The sequence below is a fragment of the Melopsittacus undulatus genome, chromosome 3 (genome assembly GCF_012275295.1).
Source record: "Melopsittacus undulatus isolate bMelUnd1 chromosome 3, bMelUnd1.mat.Z, whole genome shotgun sequence".
In the NCBI taxonomy this organism is placed as follows: domain Eukaryota; kingdom Metazoa; phylum Chordata; class Aves; order Psittaciformes; family Psittaculidae; genus Melopsittacus; species Melopsittacus undulatus.
Window position 1 is genome coordinate 93,333,724 of NC_047529.1, and position 12,835 is coordinate 93,346,558.

General features: G+C 37.0%; 1 protein-coding gene across 1 annotated transcript in view; it reads left to right on the forward strand.

The window, feature by feature from the left end:
- Nucleotides 1–5,454: 5,454 nt before the first annotated feature.
- Nucleotides 5,455–12,835, forward strand: part of WDR64 (WD repeat domain 64) — a 62,496-nt gene continuing 55,115 nt past the window's right edge. The window contains exons 1-2 of the mRNA XM_031046241.2: nt 5,455–5,602; nt 6,306–6,436. Coding sequence (XP_030902101.2) covers nt 5,455–5,602; nt 6,306–6,436 — 279 coding nt within the window. The remainder of the gene's footprint in view (nt 5,603–6,305; nt 6,437–12,835) is intronic.

Consider the following 12,835-nt stretch of genomic DNA (forward strand, 5'->3'; position numbering starts at 1 on the left):
TATTTAACTGAAGCACAAACGTTTGCAGCAGGAAGGGGACCGAAGCAGGTAACCCTGGAAGATGTATGATGTAAGATGATGTAAGAACACCTGTGCTAGAGTTGGAAGTTGGCTGCAGCATGTACCATGACATCTAAGTTCTAGTATACCCTGCATGTGTATACCTTGGCTGCCCAGAGAAGCTGTGGCTGCTCCATCCCTGGCAGTGTTCAAGGTCAGGTTATATGGGGCTTTGAGCAACCCAGTCTAGCGGAAGGTGTCTCTGCCCATGGCAGGGGGAATAAAACTAGATGATCTTTAAGGTCCCTTCTAACCCAAACCATTCTATGGTTATATGATTCTATGATTGTATGAATTAAGGCCATTTTAGAGCTACTGTGTTTTCTTGGGGCTATTCTGAACCATCATTTTACTGGGGGACTATTTGTCGTTGAATAGAAGAAGTAGAGGAAGGAAAGATCTATCACTTTTTGCTTGTTTGTCTTCTGCAGAAGCTTTGGGTTATTTGTTATGAGTTGTCAAATAACATGGTCAGAATTTTGAAACTAGCATAGAATTTCATGATAGTTCTTGAGATAAAGACTGAAAATGATTGATTTTTCACTGGCTTGAGAATTTCCAATAAATGAGACTAATATGATTACACACTGAGAGGAGGAGAGTTGAGAGGTTTGACTTCTGAATAAACATTATCTCTGCCTTATTCCATATCCAATGCTTTCCACAATCTCAGTAAGGGAGACAGGAAAGAAAATGCTTTTCATTGAGTTAATGCTATTGTAGACTTACTAATGCAAGGACTTCCTGTTACTCATCAAATTAATATCGAATTTCCTTTTCAGGCTTCGCTTATCTTCTAATGCAGTTCCCACCTTTTCCACTTTTGTATGTCAGTCCATTCAGTCATCACATCTTATTTGTGCTGTACTTTTTTTTTTTAGTTTAAACATCAAAGACAACAGAATCAGCTAGTACTAAAAACAATTCTTCCTTATTTGGGGTTTCTGTGTATTTTTATTATGCTATATAACATAAAGTTTCTTCATGGGTGGTTGCAAGGTAACGTAACATAGCTTTCTGTTCTTATCTTTTCCTCTCTGAGAGTGAACATTAATACCTTTTGTAATGCTTAAACCACTGTAATAACAGTTGGGAAATGAGACATACAGCCTGATGTTGTACAAGCTTAGGTGATACCAACTGAAAAATTAACTAACAGGAAACACTGCAGAACAAGGGTTCAGCTGGAAGCAAGGTATCAAATACACCAGGACTCTGACCAAGATACAGTGTCTGACCAGTCACTTAGTACCTTGGCACACAAGGGAAACTTTGTCTTGGAGAATTACTGTTGGAACTAGTAAAAATGCATCCTCAAGCTATCCCTTTCATTTTCCCTTTTCAAGCTATCCTCCCTTTTCCAAGCTATCCCTCCCTTTTCAATGCTGATTTTCTATATCTAACTCAAGCAGTTTGATTGCTTTTGTAAGGTAGCACATCTTAAAACACCACTTCCCCTGGAGAACTAGCTATTTCATGTAAAGGCAATGCATGCACTATTTTTAGTAACTTTGTTTAATACCAAATTGTTGTCCCTGTATATTTCAAAGCTGTTGTTCAGCTGATTTTCCCAAGTGTGTGTAAAGACTATGGTCTTTATCTGTTTGGTTTTTTTTTTTTTAAGAAGCGGCTTTTATATTCTTGAAACACGCCTGATTGATATCAATCATTTAAATAGCAAAAAAAAATGATGTCTCCTTTCTTTTCAACCATATAATCTCCACAGAGCAGGGAATCCATGCACACCAATTCAAGAAAGGCTTGACCACTAAGCCTGTCATCAGCCTTGGGTGAAATAATAGAAAAGCTGATCTAGAGATCAATAGGTAAAGAACAATATAAAGAAATTGATAAATATGGTCTCATGAAAAGTGAGTTTAGCAAACAGACTGCAATTCATTATTTGACCATTATTATTATCAGCTTATTATGATATGGCACAGCAATGTGGCATCTGCATTCGTTAAAGATACTGAAAAGCTGAAAAAATGTGTAAAAGAATCACAAACATTATTTTGAGGCCTGAAGGAAGGTGTTGCAGGAGGAGGCAGAGAGTTCCAGCTGATTTAATTAACAAGAGAAAAGAAAAAAGGGGGAAGTAATTCAGGTATAAAGGCCCCTAGCAGGAGAATATACTAATGATTACTCTAAATCAGTGAAGACACTCCAACAACTGCTGACTGGCTGCTGAAGCTAAGCAAATTCACACAGGAGGCTTAAATTTTAACAATGTGAGCAATTAACCTTTGCAGCAAATATCATGGATTCTCCATCTCTGGGCATCTGCAGATTAAAACCTCATATCTTTCTGCAAGTTATGCTTTAGAACAAAGTTATTTGGCTTGTTATAGTGATAAATGGCTGATATTTAATGTTCTGTAACATGGAGGAGATGAAAGTACAAGATATCAAGGTCTTTTCTGGATTTAAACCTTATGAATGTATGATGCCTCAATTAAATTTAGGAGCAAGGACACTAGGACCAAAGGGGATATTTTGGCCTGGTTGTTCTAGTCAGATTTTCTCATCCCAAACTTAATCATATGCTTAATAAAGCACTACTGTCTGCACTGGTATAAAAATGAAAATAATCCAGGATTATGTAAATTATCTTGGTGAGGGCAATAAAAGGCGGACAGGTTTTTTTGTGATTTCTTCATGAGCTCCACCTTTTTGTAATTGCAGGAGATACCAGCCTCTACTCATTATCACTGATGTGCTTCTCTGAAGTACTTCAGAGTTTTGTTGATCACAGAAATTTGTGATTGTGTAATGAATATGAATTAATGACTTTGTTAACTGGTAGATCAGTGAACAAATGTAAATGCATTTCACTGCTAATACCATGAACAGTTTTATTAATTTTCAATTACAGTTCAGTTATATTTATTATGTCAATAATAGTCATGTAATGCACAGGGGATGTGAGAATAGCATGATAAACAGAAAAATGCCAGAATTTAATGTCAGCATAGTGCAGTGGTACAAAAGAAACTGTAGATATGGCACACATAAAATGTGGGCATTAACTTATAAGGATTAGTAGTACTACTTTGTAATACTACAAAGGAATTCATTCCAGGTTGGGATGTTGCTCCTGTGTTACATGTAGTTTTAGCAACCTGGTAAGTTTACCAAGAAAGAAGAAATGGCAGAGCCAAGACAAGAACAGTTATGATTTTACAGTAGAATGCACTGCCTCAGATGGCAGTGTCAAGAAATGGCAAGCCTTTATAATCTGCAAAATTATATCAAGAATAAAGGGTTAGATTCAGTAAAGGGTTCGGAAATAAAAGTTGATCATCTGAGGTGTAGCACAGAATCCAGAACCCTGATCAAGATAACTAGCTTCCATATGCAGAGAGTCTGTGATTATATCATGATCCGAAGTAATTAATATACTAATTACCAATACTTAAAGCCTTTTTTAAAAAAACTGTGACAGTTTAGTCGGTAGGAGACTACTGATGATCACAGGTGCAAGCCATAAAACTTCTTTTTCAAGCACCTGTTTTTTCAGGAAAATGCTTCCTTCTTAAAAGTCACTGCACTGAACTATTCTTTGAAGAAAGCCTTTTATATCACTCTTTTCTAAAGAATGAATGAAGCTTAATTCTTTAGAATATTCTCCCAAGAACTGGTATTGCTTTTTCTTCAGTAGTCACTGTGTTACTCATTCAGAGGATAGTTTTGGATTTAATTTTCTTTCAGCTTTCCTTTTTTTTATTTATTTTCAGAGAAAAAGCAAATCCACTTTTCCACCACTCCAGTTAGATATCTTAGGTTTCCACTATTCAGTGAAAAAATTAAGATGCTATGGTATAGAAAGGTAACACAGATATAACACAGGAACTGGTGCTTTTATAGGGCAAAAATCATGTCTGATCTCAAGACATTGGATGGGCTATCAAACAATTTTGATTAGCTAGTGAGTGCTTTGGGCTGCCACTTTCAAAAGAAAGTGGTAGCTACAGTTTTGCTTTCTGAATAGCCCCATCCTGCTTTTGTTTAAGTATACCTCAAGAACAAAACCCAGAATGGTGTTCTGATTTTAAGACCCTGTCTGAATTTAGGTGCAAGTTAAATGCAGACCCTTTTCAAAACAGTAACTATGTAAGACATGTAGCTGAGCTTTGAATTGGCACATGTTAAGAGCTAACAATTTCTGGGCTCATTAGTTGTTTGTTAGGAGAAAAAAAGTAAATAGTAACTTGACTGGAAATTACGTAAAAAAAGTAAAGGAATTTGGCTGTAAGAGTTTAAGGGGAAGGCAACTGGATAGCTTAACTAAAGCTCTACCACTTCATAACTGGATTTTTTGCAATCTCAATTATAATGATTTGTAGAATTGAAAATGTTTCTGTAGGGTAATTTTTTTTTAGGTTGGAAGTTCTTGTTCATTGAGTAGGAATTTTGAATACAGTTGAGGTCAAGAAGGCATATATTCAAGAAACTGAGATTGACTAAGGAAGCAAACATTAAATGCTACTTCTGAGAACTCTCAGAAAGTGCTTTCCTTGTTATTTTTTGTTTGAACTGGATGTCTTTGGTCCCTTTGTACTATATGAATACTGATTCATAACTTAATACCCCTCATAAAATGCTCTTATTGCTACTATAAAACCAAACATCCTCACCTAGATCAAGTTCCCTGGCTGAACCTTGCAGCAGTAGCACATACTAGAATATCATCGAGCCGGTCTCAGTCTCCTGTCACAGAGCATATCCAAACAGAGAATTGGCTCTGCCACTCTTCAGCAGATGAATTGTGGATCCAAGGGAACATGCAGTTGCAGTTATTCCTAACTGCGTTAGCTGATGCACAGCCTTTGGAAGAAAACTTGAAAACAATCTAAAGCATAAGAAAACAATATGAAACTTAGAGATAACTAGTATAATTGTCCTTCCTCCTCACTGCGTACAAAAATCTGAAAGATAAAGCTCTAATAGCTAGTCTCAAAGGTGCTTTGTTACTGGAGAATGTGCTCTCATGTTGCTGATGGGGTGCCTGATACAGCAGAATTGAACCCTGATTAAATCCTTGTCTGTCTCTGAAAGTGAGAAAGTTCATGCCTGTTTAACCATCAGTTGCATGAGATGCCATGATATAATCTCACTTGACAGGTTATTAGTGATCCTTGTTTGTAACCTAGGGCCAGTAGAATTCTGTGATGTAATAGGGGTTGTGACATCAACAGCTCATACTGTGCTTGCCAGCTTAAGGTGCCAGCTTCAGTCACCTCTTTAATATGCTTGGTACACCTGTCATTCAGTTGCTTCTTATATGAACTCATGTTTAAGGAGTTTAAGGAGTGGAAAATGGCTTGGACCAGGCTGTAAGAAGATCTCTCCCTCTTACCATCTTCTGTCTACCTTGTCTTCTGTTAATAAAGGATGTCTGCAAAAGATTGTGATAGGGAGAGTTGCTCTGCTCATGAATTGCTGGATTTCAGGAGTTCTCTGAAGGAGTTTCAGAAACTAGTTGAAAACCTAGTAACCCAGAAGACAAAGGAGAAATTAGGCTTGCATATTAAAGACAATGGTAAGAGTTATTTTCTTCTGATAGAAAAGTGTAATTTTCATATGGAGAGAAAGTATGAGGCAAGACTATAAGAAAGACCTCAAATTAACATTCAAACTGTGACTTACTGATTTTTGCAAGAAACAGGCATATTGGACTAAATGCTTTCTCCTGCTCTTAGGATTCAGATCAAACTATAATGCTATGGTTATTGTTCACAAAATACAATTGTTGGTGCTGTCGCATATACAAGTTAGCACGATGCAATGTTTCTACTGATCTGTAAAAACACAAACACAATTAATTATGTAAGTACAGTTTCTTATTTGTAAGTAATGAGAGCAAAGGTTTGCTTTACTCAATGCAAGTGCCTATTGTTGCTTGAAAAGACAAACTTTATGCCAGACACCATTTAGGTTCAGAACAACATATCAGAATCATTGTGTGAGAGTAAGGGGAGAAAGCAGAGGTAAGAATTTGTCACCTGTTCTTTTATTTGCTTCCTGTCATGCATTGCAAATCAGGTAGTTTTTAAAAGACTGAACATAAAGACTGAACTTTCTTGTTGTTTTGCAAAATACCTCACTGAATACAGCATGAGGAGCTAGAACTGACATGCTGTTGATATTGAAGGAGAAATTAGCCATTAGTAGGTAGGGAGGATAAGGAAGGAAGCTGTAGCTTGACAGGTTTTAACTCTCTTGATATTGTTCCTCCCATGCAGATGAGATAGACTATGAAAAGTTCTATGCAGCCACACAGGCACTTTTTGGTGCAGAAGTGAAGGATTATAATGTTAAGGCCTTTTTCTGGAAGCTCAGCAACAATCCTGATGTAAGGATAGAATGGTGTGAGGTAAGGATTTCTAAAACTTTATTAAATATAAACAACCAATTAGAATCTGAAAAGGTAACGGTATTTAACTGTTAATTATGTGTTGTTCATGAGTCTGTTTTTCCTGTGTTCCATGGCATAATGGGGCACTCTCATGTCGTTATTTATCCTGGCCACCATTCCCTCCCAAAAACCAATATTATTTGGAAACCAAATATGCCTTTGAAAGTAGAAAATTAGATTAAATGTATTGTTTTGGTTGATCTAAACAAAAACTAGATTAAAAAAGTAGATTGAAGAAGTAGCTTGGAGTAGCTTACTTGTCGCTGTTATCCTGTTCAAGAAATGATGTTTAATTTTAACAAGTGTCAGTGAAAGATAAGGTATGGAAGATCTTTGCTAAGCCCTGTCTTTCCCCCTTTTTACATGGGTAAACAGGTGGGTAATTTGAAATTACAGCATTGTCTCTATGAGTTTTTGCTAAGACACTCATTGTACTGGATTTTCTGCTGAAGATCTCTGTCTAATTTCAGACTTCTAAATATATCATGCAAACCAGCTTAACACATGGCAGAATCTGTGCTGCTAATTGTAGCAGGTTCTTAAGAGCAAGATTTGCCCATACTGTGCTTGTGTTACAAAAGCAGTCCAGTAATTTCAGCAAGCAGGACTTTTAATCCAAATTTTTTATGATCTTAATTATTCTACTCTTTCAAGCTCTCAGAGGTATTTGTCCTTATAAAGGCATGTCATTGGAGGTCCGATGAGAAATGTTAATTAGAATGAATTAAATGAAGCCTGCTTAATTTAAATTTTTATTTGTAGGTGAACTACTTCTCTTTCCTGCCCCTATCTGTTTGGTAGCTGAACTTGCAAATCAAATACTTTATTAAACATTAATTATGCTCCACTGGTTTACATGAGTTGAGGAAGTTGGTCTCTGTTCTCTCTGAACCAAGATCCTTGAGCCTATTATGTAGATGCACATGAATAAATGTTGAGGGATGATCTAACTAAATAAAAATATTTTTCCTGCTTATTTTGTAAAAGAGCACTGAGCTGTCTACCAGAACTGCTTGTCCTCACACAAAGTTTGATATACTAGATTCCTGACAAGACAGCAGGATCTGGAGCATGGAGCTTGAGTAGGTCCAGGTCTTCTGAACTCAATGATATGCTTTGTCCACAGACTTATTGACAAAACGTGGAATCTGTTATGACTACAGCATGCAATTTATGCTCCCAGGATAAGTCCTATCTATAGCTAAACCATCAGAAATGCTTCATTTCTTTCCTCTCTTTTCTCTCTTTCCTCTGCTTCCTCTCCTTCATCTTCCCCTTTTCACAGGAATAAATCTGGGCTTTACTTTAAATGTGAAGCATTAAAAATATGGCAGCATTTTAGTAGAGAGTTTTTTAACCAGAGAATTCAGTAGGTATTCTTTGAGTGTGTAGATGGGTGAGATCCGTTTAATCAGATTTTCTGTCTCTAATGGTGGTAAATAGCAAATCTTCATAAAAAAAATGTGTAAGAATGAGGTAACTATGAAATAGTAGTCCTGACTCATCCCTCCTTGCTTCTGGCTGCACGTAGCTGAAGGATTTTCTGTGCCAAAGTTGCAACTGCACTCTGTGTTTAGTAACCCTTGATGGATTTTTAATCTGTCCATTTGTAAATTACTTCTCAACTTGCCTAAAAAGGATACTTCCATAGCATCCACAGTTTTACACATTTTGTGAAAAAGTCTTGTTTCTTTTAAACATGTTGCTCCTTTTTTTTGCATATTATGGGAAATTATAAACACTTGTTCTAGAAAAGTATCTTCTATCAAGTTATTTCCCATGGATAGTGTTTCAAGCAACTGCTTTATAAAAATGACTAATTTTTACATTGTTAGAGACAATTTGTATCAAGAGCATCTATATCATGTGTTATTAAAAGATTCTGTCTTTATTTTTCACCTGAAAACAGAATTGTGTAGATGGGATATAACTCCCAGTGTACAGTACTTTCCTATGATAGTGTAGGTGGCATTACATACATGTCAAGTCCTTGCTGGAATTAAAGCCATGAGGCAAGGTATTAACAAGTGGCACGAACCATAAATTCATCAGCAGATTTCCATTTTATGTCATGCTGGAACATCATATTATTTGAACCTTAAAGATACCCAACATCTATTCTTTAAATATTATCAGCAATTCCTGTAATTTCTTAATACCATCCTAAAACTAGTGTGTTCAGTCTTTTCAATTTAATATGGTTTTGTATGGGAATATTTGTGTTTTATACCTCTCTTAGCATTGCTTTTAATTACAATGGCACATAACTCGCAAACTTTGCTCATGTCAGGCATTAAAGATTTTCCTCAAAGAAGGTCTGGGGGAAATCTGTGGAAGTTAGCTGTAGAAGACATTAAACATCACATAACTGCCTTCTAAAGAATTTGCCGATAAACCGTCTTTAACAGATAGAACTTAAGGCCAAATCCAGTTCCTCTGTTATGAAATTCACTTTGTGAGAGCTAAATTTGAAATCTTTTATCTTTGTATGTCTCCTACTTGTATGTTATCCCTTCTTCCCTCGTTCAACATGACAGGAAACTTAAAGGTGAAGTCCTGGCTCTGCTCACGATTTCTTTGAAACTGTGTAAAAATAGGGGAGGGGGAAGACATTTCTGGATTTGCTGTACATGATGTACACTCTAAGCTCCTGAAATGACCAGCAGCCAACAGATATGCTGAAGAACTGCACAACTGCAGAAGTAGTCAAATTCTTGTACTATTCAAAATTATCTACCTCATTTCAAACTTCTTACTACTCTTTGTGTGGGATTAGAGAAAGGTGACATAGTCTGTTATGTAGATGTGGCAAGATAGACACTATATCGTAAGATCTGCTCTATGGGTATGAAGCAGGGACTGGTAGAGAATGGTACGTCTGTATTCATGGTGACTGCCAGACTGATGGTGCTTTGTTTAGGAAAGCAGAAGAGTAGCAAATAATGTTCCAGGTCATTAGTTTGTAAGAGATCTGAAGGAAGCTCAGTTTGTTTACTGAAATGAGCATCTTTGACTCTGAAATGCAATCAGACTTGTTATGTGGGTTACATAATTACACAAGCAAGCACAGTATGCTGTCTAATGAAGGAAGTGAAGCCCCTTTAATTTCCTTATGAAATGTGTGTGTGATTTGCTTGGCATAAAATTCCTCAGAACTCTTTTTGTGAGCATTCCTCAGATTTTACCAACTGTGAGCTGACTGACGACAGCCTTTTAAAATACCCTATGTATAAACTTTCCTAAGAAAAGTGGAGTGTTGCATTCAATGAATCTTCAGCATCTCACAATATGCATTTCATTAGAAGATGGATATCAGTGAAATTATAATAAGTGCTGTAAGGAGTGAAATAAAAATATTTGTTATTTCTCTGTTCAAAAGAATCCTGATTAACGTATTCATATTAGAGTTTTTTATTTATTTTCTCCTGTGTGGAGAAATATTTAGTATAATGTAAATGGAAATTAATTCACAATAGAGGTGATGATTCAGTTATGAAATAGACAAAGATCAGACTATTTAGTCAGCTTCAATCTGACATGGATTTCTTTACTTTGAAACAGTATTATCCATACATTTGAAATAAAGTACTGCATAGAAAAGCTGCAGTGAGTCTTTGGGGGTTTTTGTTTTCTTTCCATTTAGAGGGAAATATGACAGTGGTATTACAAGCTATCTAAACACTGTAGAACACAAAGGTAAGGTCCTTTCAGGTCAAAAGCTTAAGATTTGTTTTCTGGGTAGTGTGGGTGTAGAGAGTCAGGGTATAGAGAAAGAGTTGAAAACTGAAGTAAGAAAACTGCTGACTCCTGGAATTCTCCAGATTTAGCTTACACTGAAACAGAATAATCATTGCATTGATCAACTGATCATTGTCTAAGCCTAATTTGCGTCAACCATAACTTCAATGTCAGTTTTTGTTCTACCGCAATTGTGGTAACATCCTATCTGTAATGACTGCATCAAACCTGGTATTTACAGGTTTATTTGAATGGGTTCAATAAAATACAATAGGATTTGTTTGTATTCTGTATATTATGTGGTGGTGGTCTTTTTTAAATTTTGTTTCTTGCCAAACTGTACGTTTTCAAAATGGTTCAGGTAATCCTGAAGAGGTCCTGGAGTCAGGAATGAAGCCATGTATCACTGATAAGCTACTTTCTGTAACATCCTAAATAGCCATCATGGTTTCAGCTGTTTGTGCTCCAGTTTTCTACTGTGTTTTTTTTTTTATTAAAAAGGACTGTATTTCATCCCTGTTCTGCTGAGTTCCCCTGCTGCTTTTAGCACTGCTGAGCATGCCCTCGGTCTCAAAAGTTAAGGAAGAGGGATCCACGTCACTGTGCTCCTTTGATATTTCTCTTTTATCATCTCTGTCTCTCTTTCCTCCCACCCCTCTTTCCCAGAACTCTATCCCTGACCCTTTGTTCCTCTCTTAGTGTTCTCACAGATCTTATTTTCTTTCAAATTTACCTCTTCATATCTGGCCTCTTTTTAGCTTGACAGAATCTTCCAAATATATTTCCATGCCCTAAAGGATCACAGCCTTTTGTAAGTGTTCTTATTTGTTCCTGACATTTCCGTTTTTCAAGTACCTCCATGTTCAAGGGTTTTCTAAGTTCCCAGCAGTCTCCCCAACAGTATACCCATACTCAAAGACCCCTATTTTATTAAAAAAAACAAGCCAAACCAAAATAATAAACAACCTAACATTAGAAGAATTTAAAACCTTCTCTGTAATTTAACCTTTGTTAAATTAGGATCTACCCTTAATCATATACTGGGCAGTCTAACAGCTATCATTTATCAATGATTTGGCAAATCAACTTCGGCATCTCTTTCCTAAATTTAGTTGGCACTTTGAAAGCTCTATTTTTTTAATGCCAAACATCTGAGAGACATGTAAAATGCATTTTGCTTCATCTTTTATGCTCTTTGTCAACCTCTGGTAGACATTATGGGGTGGAGCTTGTTGGTATCCCCTGTCTCTGTGCTGGAGTCTGCGGAAGACGTTTATACACCTGAAAGGGATTTCCAAGATGCCCTTTCTTCAAGAGTGTTCTGCCTGCTGAGCAGAAGATCAGATGTGGCACCACCTCATGCATATAAGAAGCATGACAGGGCGCACCTAGGTGTCTCAGTGATCTCACTGAGAACTTCCATCTTTGTTTGCTTTAGGGCAGCTACTGGCCTAGCCCAAAAACTGCATTTGGCATCTTTTCAGGATTTGGGAGTGACATGATGCCGGATCAATCTATCATTAAAGAAAAAGTCACAAGTTTGTGTCGTTTCATGACACGGACTCAATTTGATGAAGAGACTCAAATCCAACTTTATTACAACCAAGCCCCATTTTATCCCCTTATTCCTTACTTTCCCAACCTGCACAAGCATGCCACGTTCAATCTCATTGGCCCCGTAAAACTCTCCAGGCAAACAGTCCAATCACAGTTCTGCAGACCCTCTCACAACCCCCACATCTTCAACTGAGACTCCTGCCACAACTACATCCTGGCCCACCCCCCCAGGGCTTGTTTTTCGACCTTCCCTGTCCTTCAACGCCCCAACTCATCACCCCAGGGCTTGTCAAGCACCAAGGCCTCAGAGCTCACTCCCAAACTGTTCTTCATGCAAATCTTACTGCCTTCACTTCCCACACAAGGTGATATTACAAGAAACTAGGAAGAGGGATGTAAAGGGCTATAATAGACAGATAATGTATTGACTGATGATGTATGGTAGAAAATTGTGTGTGTGGTAATGAGGGAGCTGGGAAGTGAAAGATGAAGAGTAATGTTGTGTAAGAATATTTTTATTTTTTAAAAGATGTACATCTGAATCTCTCAAAGAAAAATGTGAGTTCTGTTGTAGAACATGAAGAATACTGAACTAGAAAACAGTGCAAAGCTTTGTCTAGCATCCAAAGGGGCATTGCTTTTAGAACTCATGAAAGTCAATATGTATAATGTCCATTATATGTACTGAGAAAGGAGATCAAAAAAATCTGTGGGGCAGAGTGTGGCTGAACTTGTTTCCTGAGGAAATGTACACGCGTACAGAGCTTGAGGTTTGAAAAACTGAAATGCTGAAGTATTATCCCACCATGGAACAGAAATGAGCTACTTACCTGGATATTCTGTGTAGGGGATCTCTGTCATAATCAGTAAAAATGCAACATTGCCTGGCTTAGGGTTAGCTGAAAAAGAATTTTAAAAAAATGGGTAAAAGGGGATTACTTTTTCTGTATGGCAAAGCTCTTCTTCTGTGTAGGCTAAACCACTATTTTGCTTTGAATCTCTCAGTTTATAGAGATGTCTATTTTGTCTGTCTTTTACTGATTTTTCTTGCAGCTGAGGTCT